Consider the following 20,698-nt stretch of genomic DNA (forward strand, 5'->3'; position numbering starts at 1 on the left):
CATGATAGCCATTGAGCATGTTTGGGATGCTCTGGATCAACGTGTACAACAGTGTGTTCCAGTTCCCGCCAATATCCAGCAACTTCGCACAGCCATTAAAGAGTGGAAGAACATTCCACAGGCCACAATCAACAGCCTGATCAACTCTATGCGAAGGAGATGTGTCGCGCTGCATGAGGCAAATGGTGGTCACACCCGATACTGACTGGTTTTCTGATCCACAGCCCTACCTGTTTTTTTTTAAGGTATCTGTGACCATCTGTATTCCCAGTCATCTGTAATCCATAGATTAGGGCCTAATGAATTTATTTCAATTGACTTTTTTCCTTACATGACCTGTAACTCTGTAAAACCTTTGAAATTGTTGCATGTTGCGTTTATATTTGAGTTCAGTGTAGATAAGAAGGGAGCAGAGTGAAAAGGTGAGAAGATAGAGGGAGATATATAGGGACAGTGTGTGTGTTATAGAGTGAAGCCACTGAAGCACAGGAGGAGGACCCTGAGTGATTTACAGCCCGCCAGCCTAAGGCATTGTGGTACGACACACACACAAACATGTGACGAACATTGACACACAGAGGGGTATATAAACACACACACACACATCCTGTCACACATAAGTACAGGATACAGGGTGTGGAACACACACATACGCCTCTTTGACTATTCCTGCACGGGCCCTATGTCCCCCCCCAACCCCCCCTCCCCCACTCCCTACATGGTTTTCAATGTGTTAGCATTAATGCCATTGTTAATCCCATTAAGACAGATCGCCTTTGTAAAAAAGTATATGACGTCCGAAGGTGGTTCTGACCATCCCATGCATTTGAAAAATTAGACCATGTGAGGTAGAAATGCACTCAAAGACAGACAGGGAAGACACAGGATGCACACGATTCTCACCCTCACATACACAACCCTGCATTCTTACTCTTGACACACACATTCCCACACACACTCTCCTCTCAGTCTACTTCCTCCCCAAACATACTATATGTCTCTAGCAGAGAAGAAAAGAGTTAAGAGTAGGGAGCGTATCAGGGACAGGGTAAGGGTGTGTTACAGGGGTGTTGGCACTAGTTGGGCAGGTTGGTTGGCAGCTTACAGCAGTACATACCTGGTTCCACTTCGTGCCAGCTGCTGGCCTGGCTGCCGCTGCCCGGGGAGCGCCCCTGGCCTGGGTAGTAGGACTCTTCTCCTGGACTGTCCACTTCGTCCTCCATACACTTGATCCTCTTGGCCGAGCTGGAGGGGGACACACAAACATGGACAGACACACAAACATGGACAGACACAGACAGACGGACACACACACACAGAGACCAGGGTTAATGTCTGATAGTTAAATTGTGTTTCAGTGCTATTCAGGCATACACAAAGAATAATCTACAGAAATGTACCTGTAATTTTCTATATTCACTGTTTGATGGAAACACACGTGTTGATAGAATAATTTTTTGTTTTGTTTTGTAGGAGCACCGTGCGCGTGAGGGTGTATTTGGGGTTGGTCTCTTGCTGTCTAGTCTCCATGTGGTTCCACCTGCATGCTCTGCACTGGATAGAGAAGGGTGTGTGTGATGGGCTCCTACTCAGCTACACTGGGGCCTACTCTCAAAGCCTGCCCCACACTGGACCACTCTCCCCCCAGTCAAACACTGAAACTCTCCCCCCAGTCAAACACTGAAGCTCTCCCCCCAGTCAAACACTGAAACTCTCCCCCCAGTCAAACATTGAAACTCTCCCCCCAGTCAAACACTGAAGCTCTCCCCCCAGTCAAACACTGAAGCTCTCCCCACAGTCAAACACTGAAACTCTCCCCCCATTCAAAAACTGAAACTCTCCCCCCAAGTCAAACATTGAAACTCTTCCCCCAGTCAAACATTGAAACTCTCCCCCCAGTCAAACACTGAAAGTCTCCCTCCAGTCAAACACTAAAACTCTCCCCCCAGTCAAACACTGAAACTCTCCCCCAGTCAAACATTGAAACTCTCCCCCCAGTCAAACACTGAAATTCTCCCTCCAGTCAAACACTAAAACTCTCCCCCCAGTCAAACACTGAAACTCTCCCCCAGTCAAACACTGAAACTCTCCCCCCAGTCAAACACTGAAACTCTCCCCCAGTCAAACACTGAAACTCTCCCTCCAGTCAAACACTGAAACTCTCCCTCCAATCAAACACTGAAACTCTCCCCCCAGTCAAACATTGAAACTCTCCCCCAGTCAAACATTGAAACTCTCCCCCCAGTCAAACACTGAAGCTCTCCCCCCAGTCAAACACTGAAACTCTCCCCCCAGTCAAACATTGAAACTCTCCCCCCAGTCAAACACTGAAACTCTCCCACCAGTCAAACACTGAAACTCTCCCCCCAGTCAAACATTGAAACTCTCCCCCAGTCAAAATTTAAACTCTCCCCCAGTCAAAAATTTAAACTCTCCCCCAGTCAAACACTGAAACTCTCCCCCCAGTCAAACATTGAAACTCTCCCCCCACCCAGTCAAACACTGAAACTCTTCCCCCAGTCAAACATTGAAACTCTCCCCCCAGTCAAACACTGAAACTCTCCCACCAGTCAAACACTGAAACTCTCCCCCAGTCAAACATTGAAACTCTCCCCCAGTCAAAAAATTTAAACTCTCCCCCAGTCAAAAATTTAAACTCTCCCCCCAGTCAAACACTGAAACTCTCCCCCCAGTCAAACACTGAAACTCTCCCCCCAGTCAAACATTGAAACTCTCCCCCCAGTCAAAAATTTAAACTCTCCCCCCAGTCAAAAATTTAAACTCTCCCCCCAGTCAAACACTGAAACTCTCCCCCCAGTCAAACATTGAAACTCTCCCCCACCCAGTCAAACACTGAAACTCTCCCCCAGTCAAACACTGAAACTCTCCCCCCAGTCAAACATTGAAACTCTCCCCCAGTCAAATTGAAACTCTCCCCCCAGTCAAACACTGAAACTCTTCCCCCAGTCAAACATTGAAACTCTCCCCCAGTCAAAAATTGAAACTCTCCCCCAGTCAAACACTGAAACTCTTCCCCCAGTCAAACACTGAAACTCTCCCCCAGTCAAACACTGAAACTCTCCCACCAGTCAAACACTGAAACTCTCCCCCAGTCAAAATTGAAACTCTCCCCCAGTCAAAATTGAAACTCTCCCCCCAGTCAAAAATTGAAACTCTCCCCCCAGTCAAACACTGAAACTCTTCCCCCAGTCAAACATTGAAACTCTCCCCCCAGTCAAACACTGAAACTCTCCCCCCAGTCAAACACTGAAACTCTCCCCCCACCCAGTCAAACACTGAAACTCTCCCCCCAGTCAAACACGGACTGTGGTTTGGTGCTGGTGTGTGTATATCTGTCTCTTTTAGTGAGGTGGGCTACCAGACTACTGCTAGGAGTGCATCCCAAGTGGCACCCTATTCCCATTATAGTGCACTAATTCTGACTAGGGCCCATATGGGCTCTGGTTAGAGTTAGTGCACTATATAGGTAATAAGGTGCAAGTTGGGATGCACTCCTAGACCAGTGAGTAATTTCCCTTGCTGTTGGTTCTGACATTTATTTGTGAATGTGATGTCTGCTGGTACGCTTCCCTCATTATCACACAATTAGGGCCGAGCATGAACACATACTGCCTCCTTGTTCAGCCGTGTTTGCTTTGACAGGAAGGAGGCTGACCGGAGAGAGAGAGGCCACTGGCTGGTGCATGTGAGCTTACACACACACGGATATGTGGAGACACACACACGCACCAATGTGTGTATGGGTACACATACTCTTGCACACACACACACACACACACACACACGTGCATAACACACACACCACCTGATCATACACATATGCAAACATGTGCATTTAACATGCGCAAGTTTAACCAAAGCACCGAATGTGTGTGTGTACAGATGTTGGATCTTAATATGACCCAATTCATTGCAGGAGGAAAATAATCCTGCAGCAGGAGGATTTGAATACATATTTAATATGTATAATCACCGCCAGGGGGTAGCTGGATGCGGTGTTTGTAGGCTATACAATGCAGTACCGTACCTAGCGGGCTATGGTTTGGGGAAGGCTCTGCAAACCAACCGACCTTATACCATCAAGTATTCTCACGACTTGCTAGAGCTTTGTGAACTGCCATAGCGCAGTGGTCTGGCCAGCACGTCTTGGCTCCAAGCATCACGAGTTCGCGCCCAGGGCTGGGCAATTGTTTTGTATGAATGGAAACTGATGTTTGTGTATTCTACTGGCTTATTATTTTATTTGCTTCATATTTATGTTATCCAAAAGTGTCTGGTATGGTCATTTCCTATCAAGATCGTGGGGAAACTAATCCTGGACTGTCCATATTTCAAATGACTACATCAAGTCAGTCGGGGGATCAAGTTATTTGTGTCGGAATGGGCCGGAATCGAACCCACGCCGAAATGGCAGGCCTATATGTGCACTCTGTAGCCCTAACTAACTGCTAGACCACCCCACGATTGAACTATACACTTTGAGTTCACTTGACACTTGTATGTCATAGCCTAGTGGAGACAAGTCTATCTAGTCTTAGTAAGCTATATAACATGACGGTGTATGGCTGCATTTCAGTTGCAGTAATAGGACCTCGGCCTATCGCGTTTGAGCGAGCGAGAGAGAACATTCTTTTAGATAGAAAGGAGAGAAAGATAACTGCTCATTAACAGCCAATCACAAGGCTAATTTGAATGTCCTGAGGCATCAGGGAAATTCACAGTGACAAAAGAACGATCAACTTAAGATCCGAGATCTGTATGCTTGGCTGCACAGTGCAACACGTTACATTAGAAAGGATTCCGGGCCATATGTTGCCTTCATTATGCGAGTACGGAACAGGAGATGGGAGGTTGGAGGTAGAGGCCAGTTCAGTGAGTAGTGCCTCTGTGTATAAAGCTGCTCTTTCAGACTTAGCCTGGTGCGTGGGCTGTCTCCTGAGCAGTAGGCCGAGTCAGAATGTGTTTGAGAGAAACACACATACAAATACTCTCCTAAACACACACATTAGTATGAATGCACAAACGTACATATGCACAAATACACACTGTGGAGTGACTAGGGTCTTATTCTGTGAATGAGCGAGCATTTGTGTGTGTGTGTGAGTGCCTGTGTGTGTGTGAGCATGCCTTACTGTGTGTACTTGTGTGTGTGTCTAAGTGTGTGTGTGTGCATGCAGATGTGCGTGTCTAAGTGTCTGTGTGTGTGTTTATGTGTGTCTCCCTCTTTCTGTGTGTGTGTGTGTTTATATCTGTGTGTGTGGTTACCTGCTAGAGGAGGTGCTGGGTAGGGGTCGCCTCATTGCCCCGGGGCTCATGCTGTAATAGGAGGAGCTGTCCAGGTCGGCCAGCGAGAAGTTAGGACCCGTCCCTGCTGCAATGGGGGCTAGAGAGAGAGAGAGAGAGAGAGAGAGAGAGAGAGAGAGAGAGAGAGAAAGAGAGGAGAGAGAGAGAGAGAGAGAGAGAGAGAGAGAGAGAGAGAGAGAGAGAGAGAGAGAGAGGGAAAGAGAGCAAGAGAGAGTGAGAGAAGGACGGAGAGAGAGAGAGAGAGAGAGAGAGAGTGAGAGAGAAAGACAGAGAGAGAGAGAGGGAAAGAGAGAGAGAGAGAGAGAGAGTGAGAGAGAAGGACGGAGAGAGAGAGAAGAGAGAGAGACAGAGAGAGAGAGACGGAGAGAGAGAGAGAGAGGACGAGAGAGAGAGTGAGACAGAAGGACGGAGAGAGAGAGGGAGGGGGAAGGGAGAGGGGGGAGATATAAAGAGAGAGAGGGAGGGGAGACAGAGAGACAAAGACAGAGAGAGAGAGGGGAGAGAAAGAGGGAGAGAGGGGGGAGAGAGGGAGAGAGAGAGGGCAGAGAAGACCATTAGTTGTGTTACCATTTCAAATACAACGCTTATTAAACCACCACATACTGTACATCTCAATAAGTGTCTTCCTCTCATTGTCTCCTCTCTTCTCCTCTCTACTTTCACCTGCAGAGGAGACAAGAGGGAGCCACTTTAGACGCACCCGGTACCTCATTCACCTTGTTGCACCAAAGTGTCTGACTTAAAAGGTTTCCATTCCCGCTACCTGCTCGCTTGTGTGTGTGTGTGTGTGTGTGTGTGTGTGTGTGTGTGTGTGTGTGTGTGTGTGTAGGTCACCGTGGGACTAGCTGGCGCCTTTTGTCATCCAGTCCATAAAGGCATGCCGTTGGTGCCTCTTTATATTCACGGTGATGGGGACCACAATTTTTGATGAGGACAGCGCAAACGTGATGCGGAGGGGAGGAGGAGGAGGAGGAGGAGGAGGAGGGTCGCTGCTGCAGACCGAACGGATGAGATGAAGAGAGGAGGCTGCTGTGACAGACACGGTAATGGTGTTCCTAATTAACATTGGAAGAGGACACTGCTACAGGGGCAAGGGAGAGAGACGGAGGGAAAGAGGGATGGAGGGAGGGTGGTAGAGAGAGAAAGAGAGGAATGGAGTGAGAGAGAAAAGGAGAGGGAGGAGAGAGCGCAATATCGTACGCATCATCACAACGCGGCGCCCACCTCTCCCGATAACTGGCAAAACAAAAAAGTTAAACACTGTCCCGCGTAGTCAAGTTACCCCGGAAGACTCAAATCCCCCCTAAAAGGGCCAGCATGATTTCTAAGCCATCTCTTTATTTTCCCCTTTTAATCGCCCTCTTCACCCTCCCTTCCTAATCCAAAGTGGCTGGGCCGGGCAGCGCAGTGTTATTTACGAGGCAGGCAGGAAAGCAGCGGGTACATTTGCATGGCTAATAGTGTAAGTAATTTGTGAGAGAGCTAACCTGGACACCAGGCTGCAGTAACTCAGCCTATAGCTCTGAGAGGGGATAAAAAGATGGAGGGAAGGTGGGAAGGTGGGAGGGGATGGAGAGAGAGAAGGATAGAGAGATGGATGGAGAGAGAAGGGGTGATAGGAGGAAAGAGATGGAGGGAAAGAGAGAGGGACAGAGGGAGATAGGAAGGGACAAAGAGATGACAATTAGAGGAAAGAGGAAGAGAAAAAGAGAGAGGGATAGAATGAGAGAGGGATAGAATGAGAGAGGGATAGAATGAGAGAGGGATACAATTAGAGAGGGATAGAATGAGAGAGGGATAGAATGAGAGAGGGATAGAATGAGGGAGGGATAGAATGAGAGAGGGATAGAATGAGAGAGGGATAGAATGAGAGAGAGATAGAATGAGAGGGATAGAATGAGAGGGAGAGAATGAGAGAGAGATAGAATGAGAGGGATAGAATGAGAGGGATAGAATGAGAGAGAGATAGAATGAGAGGGATAGAATGAGAGGGATAGAATGAGAGAGAGATATAATGAGAGGGATAGAATGAGAGAGGGATAGAATGAGAGGGATAGAATGAGAGGGATAGAATGAGAGAGGGATAGAATGAGAGAGAGATAGAATGAGAGGGATAGAATGAGAGGGAGAGAATGAGAGAGAGATAGAATGAGAGGGATAGAATGAGAGAGGGAGCAGGATAAAGAGAAGCAGGGCCTAAATTGGGAGCCCTTCCATTTTACAGGTGGGATGGAGGGATCTGAGGGATAGAGAGAAAGAGAGGAGGAAGAACAGAGAGAGAGGGAACGGAAATCAATCATATAGGTAATCTACAGTCTGTCTGGAACGGAAATCAATCATATAGGTAATCTACAGTCTGTCTGACTGAAATGGAAATCAATCATATAGGTAATCTGCAGTCTGTCTGTCTGGAATAGAAATCAATCATATAGGTAATCTGCAGTCTGTCTGTCTGGAATAGAAATCAATCATATAGGTAACCTGCAGTCTGTCTGTGTGGAACGGAAATCAATCATATAGGTAATCTGAAGTCTGTCTGTCTGTAACGGAAATCAATCATATAGGTAATCTGCAGTCTGTCTGTCTGGAACGGAAATCAATCATATAGGTAATCTACAGTCTGTCTGTCTGGAACGGAAATCAATCATATAGGTAATCTGAAGTCTGTCTGTCTGGAACGGAAATCAATCATATAGGTAATCTACAGTCTGTCTGTCTGGAACGGAAATCAATCATATAGGTAATCTGCAGTCTTTCTGACAGGAACGGAAATCAATCATATAGGTAATCTACAGTCTGTCTGTCTGGAACGGAAATCAATCATATAGGTAATCTACAGTCTGTCTGTCTGGAACGGAAATCAATCATATGTGTGCAATCACAGCAGCAATATTTGTGACCTGTTGCCACAAGAAAAGGGAAACCAGTGAAGAACAAACACAAATTGTAAATATAACCCATATTTTCTTTCTCTTTTGTACTTTAACTATTTGCACATCATTACAACACTGTATATATACATAATATGACATTTGAAATGTCTCTATTGCTTTGGAACTTTTGTGAGTGTAATGTTTACTGTTAATTTTTTATGTTTATTTCACTTTTGTTTACTATCTACTTCACTTGCTTTGGCAATGTTAACATACATTTCCCATGCCAATAAAGCCCTTATTGAATTGAATTGAGAGAGAGAGAGCAAGAGAGGAGAGAGCAAAAGCGAGAGAGAGAGAGAGAGAGAGAGAGAGAGAGAGAGAGAGAGAGAGAGAGAGAGAGAGAGAGAGAGAGAGAGAGAGAGAGAGAGAGAGAGGAGAGAGCAAGAGGAGAGAGAGAGAGAGAGAAGAGCCCTGACATGACTTGAGTTTTTCTGCTTGGTCAGCACTGCTGTGTTTCTCTCCCTGCAGACCTGCTCCTGGACTTCACACACACACACACACACACACACACACACACACACACACACACACACACACACACACACACACACACACACACACACACACACACTCCTGGTGGGGCTGGGATGCTTCACACACACACACACACACACACACACACACACACACACAAACAAACACACACACACTCTTGGTGGGGCTGGGATGCTTCACACACACCAAATAGTGAACCAACGCTGTACTACAGGTACTGGGAACTGTCTCTATATTTTCACCCCTGTATTGAGTGCTGCTACTGTGGCCTCCAGATCTATGCCAGCTGCACCGGTTAACCACATTCCACTCTGCCAGTGCCAGTAGTGCCAGTGGCTGTGTGTAGTGCCCAGATGGCACAGGGGGCATAGTGGTGGTGGTGGTGGGGTTGGCGAGGCTGGCAAACCGTGTGGTGGATGGAGGGTGTGTGAAGTGTATCCCCAGTAGTGGTGCCAGAGTGTGCCAGGGGGAAGACGAGGTGGGCTAGGATGGAGGGAAGGAGGGATGGATAGCAGGATGGAGGAGAGGACACACCAGCCCTCCTCTCCTTCGTTATTAATTCGCTCCCCCTGTTCTTCCCAGTCATCTGGTGTGGGGGTGTCTTTGCCATGGCCCAGGTGTGTGTGTGGGAGGGCTCCCAGGGGGTATGCCCACTCTAGCACGATGCCAACCTTTCACAGAGAGAGAGTAAGTGTGTGTATTCATGTGCTTAAGAATGTGTGCGTGTGCCCACGTGCGCGTGTCCAACGTGTGTGTGTCCAACGTACTAGCAGATGAGCTGGAGGTGGGTCCTTCTGGCCTAGGTGTGTGTTGCTCTGGTGTCTGTGCCAGGCTGTGCCAAGCGGTACCCCCTGGCATGGTCTACAGAGTGACAGTCATGACCAACTAGCTTCTAACTGGGAATTTCTAGTAGAACCAGAAAACTGGCATAAAGTAGCTAATGATCCACTGTCTCCGCTGTCTTAGAGGAGATGGATAGAACCTACGAGACAGAGATAGAGAAGAGAAGAGACAGAGAGAAAAGAACCCAATCTCCCAAATTACCGGGGCCGGTTTTGAACGGACCAATGACAATAACGCCCAAGTCCCATCTACCAAAAATAAAACAAAAAAACGACATAGCGATAACAGCAAAGTTTATGAAGACTTACATTTCTCTCTCTCTCTCTCTCTCTCTCTCTCTCTCTCCCCTCCCTCTACCCCCCTCTCTCTCTCTCTCTCCCCTCCCTCTACCCCCTCTCTCTCTCTCTCCCCTCCCTCTACCCCCTCTCTCTCTCTCCCCTCCCTCTACCCCTCCCTCTACCCCCCTCTCTCTCTCTCTCTCCCCTCCCTCTACCCCCCTCTCTCTCTCTCTCCCCTCCCTCTACCCCCTCTCTCTCTCCCCTCACTCTACCCCCCTCTCTCTTTCTCCCCTCCCTCTACCCCCCCCTCTCTCTCTCCCCTCCCTCTACCCCCCCTCTCTCTCTCCCCTCCCTCTACCCCCTCTCTCTCTCCCCTCCCTCTACCCCCCTCTCTCTCTCTCCCCTCCCTCTACCCCCCTCTCTCCCCCTACCCCCCCTCTCTCCCCTCCCTCTACCCCCCTCTCTCTCTCTCCCCTCCCTCTACCCCCCTCTCTCGCTCTCCCCTCCCTCTACCCCCTCTCTCTCTCTCTCCCCCCTCTCTCTCTCCCTCCCTCTACCCCCTCTCTCTCTCCCCTCCCTCTACCCCCCCTCTCTCTCTCTCCCCTCCCTCTACCCCCCCTTTCTCTCTCTCTCCCCTCCCTCTACCCCCTCTCTCTCTCTTCCCTCCCTCTACCCCCCCTCTCTCTCTCTCCCCTCCCTCTACCCCCCTCTCTCTCACTCTCTCCCTCCCTCTACCCCCTCCATCTCTCCCTCCCCTCCCTTTACCCCTCTCTCTCTCTCTCCCCTCCCTCTACCCCCTCCCCCCTCTCTCTCTCCCCTCCCTCTACCCCTCTCTCTCCCCTCCCTCTACCCCCCTCTCTCGCTCTCTCCCTCCCCTCCCTCTACCCTCTCTCTCGCTCTCCCCTCCCTCTACCCCCCTCTCTCTCTCTCTCTCTCCCCTCCCTCTACCACCTCTCTCTCCCCCCCTCTCTCTCTCTCCCCTCCCTCTACCCCCTCTCTCTCTCTCCCCTCCCTCTACCCCCTCTCTCTCCCCTCCCTCTACCCACCCTCTCTCTCCCTCTCACTCTCTCTCTCTCTCTCTCCCCTCCCTCTACCCCCCCTCTCTCTCCCTCTCACTCTTTCTCTCCCTCCCTCTACCTCCCCCCGCCCCTCTCGTTTTTTGTGTGTGGTGCTTTAATAGGATATTGATCGACAGAAGCAGATTCGATTGGGCCCTGCCACTGGATTGTGTAATGGGTGCACAATGCCAAGGTCACACTGCCGTACGGGGGGAGTCAGCTCTGTGCTCTCAAGTCAACCCACCCCCTGGTCCCACTCCACTCTCTTACATAAATCTAGCATACGTGCACACACACACACACAGGGAGACACACACACACTAGCTTTGACCTTACTTGCACCTGCACACTTTCACTGGGAGTACGCTGAAGTGCATTAGCTTTCTGATGCTAACTGTTCCACAAACAGGTAAAAATCACACAAACTCACTCAGGAAAACTCACTCAGGAAGTATGTGTGTGTGTGTCCACCAAAGTCATGGCCGTCCATACTATCCAGTCCATACTATCCAGTCCATACTATCCAGCCATACTATCCAGTCCATACTATCCAGTCCATACTATCCAGTCCATACTATCCAGTCCATACTATCCAGTCCATACTATCCAGTCCATACTATCCAGTCCATACTATCCAGCCATACTATCCAGTCCATACTATCCAGTCCATACTATCTAGTCCATACTATTCAGTCCATACTATCCAGTGCATACTATCCAGTCCATACTATCCAGTGCATACTATCCAGTGCATACTATCCAGTGCATACTATCCAGTGCATACTATCCAGTCCATACTATTCAGTCCATACTATCCAGTGCATACTATCCAGTGCATACTATCCAGTCCATACTATCCAGTCCATACTATCTAGTCCATACTATTCAGTCCATACTATCCAGTGCATACTATCCAGTGCATACTATCCAGTGCATACTATCCAGTGCATACTATCCAGTGCATACTATCCAGTGCATACTATCCAGTCCATACTATTCAGTCCATACTATCCAGTGCATACTATCCAGTGCATACTATCCAGTCCATACTATCCAGTGCATACTATCCAGTGCATACTATCCAGTGCATACTATCCAGTGCATACTATCCAGTCCATAATATCCAGTGCATACTATCCAGTCCATACTATCCAGTGCATACTATCCAGTGCATACTATCCAGTGCATACTATCCAGTGCATACTATCCAGTGCATACTATCCAGTCCATACTATTCAGTCCATACTATCCAGTGCATACTATCCAGTGCATACTATCCAGTCCATACTATCCAGTCCATACTATCTAGTCCATACTATTCAGTCCATACTATCCAGTGCATACTATCCAGTCCATACTATCCAGTGCATACTATCCAGTGCATACTATCCAGTGCATACTATCCAGTGCATACTATCCAGTCCATACTATTCAGTCCATACTATCCAGTGCATACTATCCAGTGCATACTATCCAGTCCATACTATCCAGTGCATACTATCCAGTGCATACTATCCAGTGCATACTATCCAGTGCATACTATCCAGTCCATAATATCCAGTGCATACTATCCAGTCCATACTATCCAGTGCATACTATCCAGCACTCTAATCTCTACCTGCTCCATATTGAATAATGTTCTTAGAGAGACCCCTCCACCGCCACCCACACAGATACACACAGACACAGCTTTGCTGACTGGGTGAATATGGATACTTTGGGCTATAGCTATTTAAGGCAAAAGCAGGCACCCTTCGGCAAACCACGGTTGCAGTCAGTGCAATGGTTTTTGGGGATTTTAGGAAAATGTTATAGAATGTGTTGCATTCTGTGATCGTCAAGGTAACCGTCAAGGTGATCGTCTTTCAGATTGAGTGCATTTGATGCAGTGCACTTGTGTACTTCTATGGATATTGTCAGTGCACTAAGTCAAGAGTCTAACTTCACACCAGCCCAGTATGTTTGTCTCTTTGTCTACAGTGGGGGAAAAAAGTATTTAGTCAGCCACCAATTGTGCAAGTTCTCCCACTTAAAAAGATGAGAGAGGCCTGTCATTTTCATCATAGGTACACGTCAACTATGACAGACAAAATGAGAAGAAAAAAATCCAGAAAATCACATTGTAGGATTTTTTATGAATTTATTTGCAAATTATGGTGGAAAATAAGTATTTGGTCAATAACAAAAGTTTCTCAATACTTTGTTATATACCCTTTGTTGGCAATGACACAGGTCAAACGTTTTCTGTAAGTCTTCACAAGGTTTTCACACACTGTTGCTGGTATTTTGGCCCATTCCTCCATGCAGATCTCCTCTAGAGCAGTGATGTTTTGGGGCTGTCGCTGGGCAACACAGACTTTCAACTCCCTCCAAAGATTTTCTATGGGGTTGAGATCTGGAGACTGGCTAGGCCACTCCAGGACCTTGAAATGCTTCTTACGAAGCGACTCCTTCGTTGCCCGGGCGGTGTGTTTGGGATCATTGTCATGCTGAAAGACCCAGCCACGTTTCATCTTCAATGCCCTTGCTGATGGAAGGAGGTTTTCACTCAAAATCTCACGATACATGGCCCCATTCATTCTTTCCTTTACACGGATCAGTCGTCCTGGTCCCTTTGCAGAAAAACAGCCCCAAAGCATGATGTTTCCACCCCCATGCTTCACAGTAGGTATGGTGTTCTTTGGATGCAACTCAGCATTCTTTGTCTTCCAAACACGACGAGTTGAGTTGTTACCAAAAAGTTATATTTTTGTTTCATCTGACCATATGACATTCTTCCAATCCTCTTCTGGATCATCCAAATGCACTCTAGCAAACATCAGACGGGCCTGGACATGTACTGGCTTAAGCAGGGGGACACGTCTGGCACTGCAGGATTTGAGTCCCTGGCAGCGTAGTGTGTTACTGATGGTAGGCTTTGTTACTTTGGTCCTAGCTCTCTGCAGGTTATTCACTAGGTCCCCCCGTGTGGTTCTGGGATTTTTGCTCACCGTTCTTGTGATCATTTTGACCCCACGGGGTGAGATCTTGCGTGGAGCCCCAGATCGGGGGAGATTATCAGTGGTCTTGTATGTCTTCCATTTCCTAATAATTGCTCCCACAGTTGATTTCTTCAAACCAAGCTGCTTACCTATTGCAGATTCAGTCTTCCCAGCCTGGTGCAGGTCTACAATTTTGTTTCTGGTGTCCTTTGACAGCTCTTTGGTCTTGGCCATAGTGGAGTTTGGAGTGTGACTGTTTGAGGTTGTGGACAGGTGTCACGCCCTGGCTCTAGGGACTCTTATATGTTGAGCCAGGGTGTTAGTTTCGATGTGTAGTTCTATGTTTCGTTTTCTATGTTCTTGTTCTAGTTTATGTGTTTCTATGTTGGCCGGGGTGGTTCCCAATTAGAGACAGCTGTGGCTCGTTGTCTCTGATTGGGAACCATACTTAGGCAGCCTGTTTTGCACTTGTCATTTGTGGGATCTTGTTCCGGAGAGGTTTGTGTTTGTTAACCTTAGGACTTCACGTATCGTTTTGTTGTTTTGTTGTTCGTGTTTAAGTACTCATTAAAAGATGTACGCATATCGCGCTGCGCCTTGGTCCACTTCTTACGACGATCGTGACAACAGGTGTCTTTTATACTGATAACAAGTTCAAACAGGTGCCATTAATACAGGTAACGAGTGGAGGACAGAGGAGCCTCTTAAAGAAGAAGTTACAGATCTGTGAGAGCCAGAAATCTTGCTTGTTTGTAGGTGACCAAATACTTATTTTCCACCATAATTTGCAAATAAATTCATAAAAAATCCTACAATGTGATTTTCTGGAGAAAAAAAATCTCAATTTTTCTGTCATAGTTGACGTGTACCTATGATGAAAATTACAGGCCTCTCTCATCTTTTTAAGTGGGAGAACATGCACAATTGGTGGCTGACTAAATACTTTTTTTCCCCACTGTTTATATTAAAGGTTTACAGTATTCTACAAGCCCTGACCTGTTGATTTGATATATTCAACACAACACTTCATTTGATACTTGATTTATTATGTATTGGCATATAGAAGAGAAAACCTTTCTAGCCTGTTAGCTTTACCAGCCACACACAGTCAGTCAGTCAGTCAAACCAGACATGTAGCTAAATGAATACATACAGTTCCATGTGGCTGTGCTGTATCTGACAGAGAGAGAGAGAGAGAGAGAGAGAGAGGGGAGAGAGAGAGAGAGAGAGAGAGAGAGAGAGAGAGAGAGAGAGAGAGAGAGAGAGAGGAGAGAGCACAAGCGTATGTATGCGAGAGAGAGAGAGAGAGCGCGCGCGAGAGAGAGAGAGAGAGAGAAAGAGACAGAGAGCGAGAAGAGAGAGGAGAGAGAGCGAGCGTGTGTATGCGAGAGAGAGAGAGAGCGAGAGAGAAAGAGCGAGAGAGAGAGAGAGAGAGAGAGAGAGAGAGAGAGAGAGAGAGAGAGAGAGAGAGAGAAATAATTCTTCCAGCAAACATATGCCACCCAGAAACTCCCTTTCTTCACTTTTCACTGTGGCTCTACTGACCACACAATGGAGGCATTTGGAGAGGGCCAAGACCTGGGTGCCAGCTCTGTGAGACGGAGCGGAGAGTGTGTGTGTGTGTGTGTGTGTGTGTGTGTGTGTGTGTGTGTGTGTGTGTGTGTAGGTTAAAGTTATAGTAGGGTGGGGGGGATCCACACATAGCGGGCCGGCTTCCCAGGGCCACCCTGTCTGGGTTCCCTTGTCGCGCATGTCTCCCCTCCACCTCCCCGTCTCCCCCATGTCTCCCCTCCACCTCCCCGTCTCCCCCATGTCTCCCCTCCACCTCCCCGTCTCCCCCATGTCTCCCCTCCACCTCCCCGTCTCCCCCATGTCTCCCCCTCCACCTCCCCGTCTCCCCCCATGTCTCCCCTCCACCTCCCCGTCTCCCCCATGTCTCCCCTCCACCTCCCCGTCTCCCCCCATGTCTCCCCTCCACCTCCCCGTCTCCCCCATGTCTCCCCTCCACCTCCCCGTCTCCCCCCATGTCTCCCTTCCACCTCCCCGTCTCCCCCATGTCTCCCCTCCACCTCCCCGTCTCCCCCCATGTCTCCCCTCCACCTCCCCGTCTCCCCCCATGTCTCCCCTCCACCTCCCCGTCTCCCCCCATGTCTCCCCACCACCTCCCCGACTCCCCCATGTCTCCCCTCCACCTCCCCGTCTCCCCCATGTCTCCCCTCCACCTCCCCGTCTCCCCCATGTCCCCCCGTCTCCTCCCTATATCCCCTAACCATCTCCACTATGGCTGGTCCTAGGTGTGGGAATTAAAATAATGAGTAAAAATAACATGGTTATATATAGGGAGTAGAAAATAACATGGTTATATACAGGGAGTAGAAAATAACATGGTTATATACAGGGAGTAGAAAATAACATGGCTATATACAGGGATAGAAAATAACATGGCTGAAAACAGGGACTACCAGTACCGAGTCGACGTGCAGGGATACAAGGTAATTCAGGTAGCTATGAACATATAGGTAGTGGTAAAGTGACTAGGAAACAGGATAGATAATAGACAGTAGCAGCAGCATATATTATTATATGGTGAGTGTGACTGTGTGTGTGTGTGCATCTGTGTGAGTGTTTTAGCGCAAGGGTGTATCTGTGTGCAAAAGTGTGTGTGTGTGCATGGCGTCAGTATGTATGTATGGGTGTATGTAGTGTGTAGGGGTGTCAGTGTACATTTTACATTTACGTCATTTAGCAGACGCTCTTATCCAGAGCGACTTACAGTTAGTGAATACATATTATTTTTTTTATACTCGCCCCCCGTGGGAATCGAACTCACAACCCTGGCGTTGCAAACGCCATTCTCTATCAACTGAGCTACATCCCTGCCGGCCATTCCCTCCCCTACCCTGGGCGACGCTGGGCCAATTGTGCGCCGCCCATGAGTCTCCCGGTCGCAGCCGACTGCGACAGAGCCTGGATTCGAACCAGGATCTCTAGTGGCACAGTTAGCACTGCGATGCAGTGCCTTAGACCACTGCGCCACTCAGGAGTACGTATGTGTGAGTGTGTGTGGATAGATAGTGGGTCCAGTGTAAGTATGTGTGAGTGTGTGTGGATAGAGTCAGTGCAAGAGAGTTAGTGCAAAAAGGGTCAATGCAGGTAGCCATTCGATTACCTATTTAGCAGTCTTGTTTAGAAGTCTTATGGCTTGCAGGTAGATGTTCAGGGTCCCGCTTGCCGTGTGGTAGCAGAGAGAATAGTCTGTGGCTTAGGTGGCTGGAGTCTGACACATTTTTTGGGGGCCTTACTCTGACACCGCCTGGTATAGAGGTGCTGGATGGCAGGGAGCTTGACCCCAGTGATGTACTGGGCCATACGCACTACCCTCTGTAGCTCCTTGCGGTAATGGATGCGAAGCAGTTGCCATACCAAGTGGTGATGCAGCCAGTCAAGATGCTCTCGATGGTGCAGCTGTATAACTTTTTGAGGATCTGAGGGCCCATGCCAAATCTTTACAGCCTCCTGAGGGGGAAGATGCATTGTTGTGCCCTTTTCACAACTGTCTTGTTGTGTTTGGACCATGATAGATCCTTAGTGATGTGGACATCAAAGAACTTGAAACTCTCGACTCGCTCCACTACAGCCCCATCGATGTGAATGGGGGCGTGCTCGGCCCTCTGTTTCATGTAGTCCACAATCAGCTCCTTTTTCTTACTGACGTTCAGGGAAAGGTTGTTGTCCTGACACCACACTGCCAGGTCTCTGACCTCCTCCCTATAGGCTGTATCATCGTCGTCTGAGATCAGACCTACCACTGTTGTGTCATCGGCAAAACTTAATGATGGTGTTGGAGTCGTGCGCGACCACACAGTTGTGGGTGAACAGGGAGTACAGGAGGGGACTAAGCACGCACCCCTGAGGGGCCCCCGTGTTCAGGGTCAACGTGGCGGATGTGTTGTTGCCTAACCTCACCACCTTGGGGCGGCCCGTCAGGAAGTCCAGGATCCAGTTGCAGAGGGAGGTGTTCAGTCCCAGGGTCCTTACCTTAGTGATGAGCTTGGAGTGGACTATGGTGTTGAACGCTGAGCTGTAGTCAATGCATTCTCACGCAGGTGTTCCTTTTTTTCCAAGTGGGAAAAGGCAGTGCAATAGAGATTGCCTCATCTGTGGATCTGTTGGGGCGGTATGCGAATTGAAGTGGGTCCAGGGTGTCTGGGATGATGGTGTTGATGTGAGCCACAATCAGCCTTTCAAAGCATTTCATGGCTACAGATGTGAGTGCCCTGTGCCCAAGCAAGCCAGGTTACCTTGGCGTTCTTGGGCACAGGGACTATGGTGGTCTGCTTGAAACATGTAGGTATTACAGACTGGGTCAGGGAGAGGTTGAAACGGACGACAAAGGAGAGATGGAGAGATGGCGTGAGTGGGGAGGGTGTGTGTATGCGTGCATGTGTGTGTGGTGGGGGTGATCAATGCATCTTTGATCAGAAGGGGCTCCAGTCAGAGTGCTGACAGGCACTTTCAATGGGCTATTGTTAGCGGGGGCTATCGACAGGACCCAATGGATCGCTCTGCGCTCTGTCAATCTCTCCCTCCCTCCATCCCTCCCTCCCTCCCTCCCTCTCTCTCTCTCTCTCTCTCTCTCTCCCTCCCTCCCTCCCTCCCTCCCTCCCTCCCTCCCTCCCTCCCTCCCTCCATCCATCCCTCCATCCATCCCTCCCTCCCTCCCTCTCTCTACCGCCCTGTGTTGCATGTAGAATGCACTTTTTAAAGGTCATGTTTTTCCCTTCCCTCACTCATTCCGTCTCTCCATCTCTCCTTTGTCTTTCCATCTCCTCCTTTGTCTTTCCATCTCCTCCTTTGTCTTTCCATCTCTCCTTTGTCTTTCCATCTCTCCTTTGTCTTTCCATCTCTCCTTTGTCTTTCCATCTCCTCCTTTTCCAACGACAAAAATTGTCTGGCGGAGTATCTTTCTTTTCACTACTCTCGCTTTCCACATCCGTCTGTCCCTCACCTCTTTCTCTCCCCTTCACTTTCCCTTTATTTTCCCTCTTTCTTCTTCTTCTCCAAGAGGACTGGTACCTACAGCCCCCCCCCTCTAACGATTAAGGTTAAGAGTCGAGGACTGGTACTTACAGCCCCTCCCCCCTAACGATTAAGGTTAAGAGTCGAGGACTGGTACTTACAGCCCCTCCCCCCTAACGATTAAGGTTAAGAGTCGAGGACTGGTACCTACAGCCCCTTCCCCCTAACGATTAAGGTTAAGAGTCGAGGACTGGTACCTACAGCCCCTCCCCCCTAACGATTAAGGTTAAGAGTCGAGGACTGGTACCTACAGCCCCTCCCCCCTAACGATTAAGGTTAAGAGTCGAGGACTGGTACCTACAGCCCCTCCCCCCTAACGATTAAGGTTAAGAGTCAAAGACTGGTACCTACAGCCCCTCCCCCCTAACGATTAAGGTTAAGAGTCGAGGACGGTAAGCTGATCCTAGAGCTGTCTAACCTAACCTAAACTTCCGTGCCTGTATTCATGATCTAGGATCAGTCCCCTCTTCCATGTAATTTTATTCATTGTTACCTAAAATGTCAAAACGGATCCTAAATCAGCACTCCTACTCTTAGACACAGATCTTAGTCATTGTCCCTTTTCCTGCTAAGTTGACTTTGGGTCTTTCTTTTATTTGACTGTCTGATTTGGGAGAGATTTGGGGTTTGTTCTTAGTTCATTAACATAGTGGGAGTGTTTAGGGAATCTCTGTATTGGTCCTGATAAATTGTATTAGTGGGCCAGACCATATCGATGGCAGATCTGCAATCAAATCACAGCCTGCTGCTGGGTTCTCTTTGTGGAGAGAAGAGAGATGGAGCGAGAGAGAGAGAGAGAGAGAGAGAGAGAGAGAGAGAAAGAAAGAGAGAGGGGGGGGTAAAGAGAGAGAGTGACAGAAAGGGATAGAGAGAGAGAGTGGTAGAGAGAGGGGGGAGAGAGAGAGAGAGAGAGAGAGAGAGAGAGAGAGAGAGAGAGAGAGAAATAAAGAGGATAAACGTACTCTGTGAGACTCGCACGAGCTCGGCCACACTGAAGACCCCAGATGTGACGAAGCTGTCCTGGAAGCCAAGATGTCCTGAAAAAGAGAGAGAGAGAGAGAGAGAGAGAGAGAGAGAGAGAGAGAGAGAGAGAGAGAGAGAGAGAGAGAAAATAAAAGAAAGAGGTGATGTTATTGTAAACAGAGAAATCATTGGAACATGAAAGAGGAGGTATGGGATGAGGTTTCTCTCAAACACACATCATGTTCCCTCTATTAAACACACACACACACACACACACACACACACACACACAAAAGCATGCATGCATGTGCACAGACACACACTCACACACACACACACACACACACACACACACACACACACACACACACACACACCCTTACATGTCCCTGTGGAAAGAGAGGCAATGTGGGGGAAGAGGGTGTATTTACGATGACCTAGAGGGCAGGGCACATCTGGGGCCTCTGTCCCCATGGGTGTGTATGCACATGGTGTGTTTGTCGTCTTCCACTCCCAAAACTACAGCAGGGGGCTCCACTAGCCAGACACACACAAAAAGACACTTAAGTGTCCCTAATGAAACTACTGGAGCAGCTCGTGTTGATACTAAACACATTTGAGTACCGGACAAAATCCTATTTCCTCCCATCTTTCCAAGACTTTGGACAAGATTTGCTATGCTTTCCCCTTATAACTCCTAGACCAGTGGTTCCCAACCTTTTTTGGTTACTGTACCACAA

General features: G+C 48.5%; 1 protein-coding gene across 6 annotated transcripts in view; it reads right to left on the reverse strand.

Moving 5' to 3' along the window:
- Window positions 1-20,698, reverse strand: part of LOC121576440 (nuclear factor 1 A-type) — a 250,098-nt gene that overhangs the window by 56,650 nt on the left and 172,750 nt on the right. For all 6 annotated transcript variants that reach the window (XM_041889580.2, XM_041889579.2, XM_041889583.2 and 3 more), the window contains exons 4-6: window positions 19,958-20,032; window positions 5,287-5,404; window positions 1,118-1,245 (exon numbers count right to left, since the gene is read on the reverse strand). In XM_041889580.2, coding sequence (XP_041745514.2) covers window positions 1,118-1,245; window positions 5,287-5,404; window positions 19,958-20,032 — 321 coding nt within the window. The remainder of the gene's footprint in view (window positions 1-1,117; window positions 1,246-5,286; window positions 5,405-19,957; window positions 20,033-20,698) is intronic.

Source organism: Coregonus clupeaformis, chromosome 11, assembly GCF_020615455.1.
Source record: "Coregonus clupeaformis isolate EN_2021a chromosome 11, ASM2061545v1, whole genome shotgun sequence".
Lineage (NCBI taxonomy): Eukaryota > Metazoa > Chordata > Actinopteri > Salmoniformes > Salmonidae > Coregonus > Coregonus clupeaformis.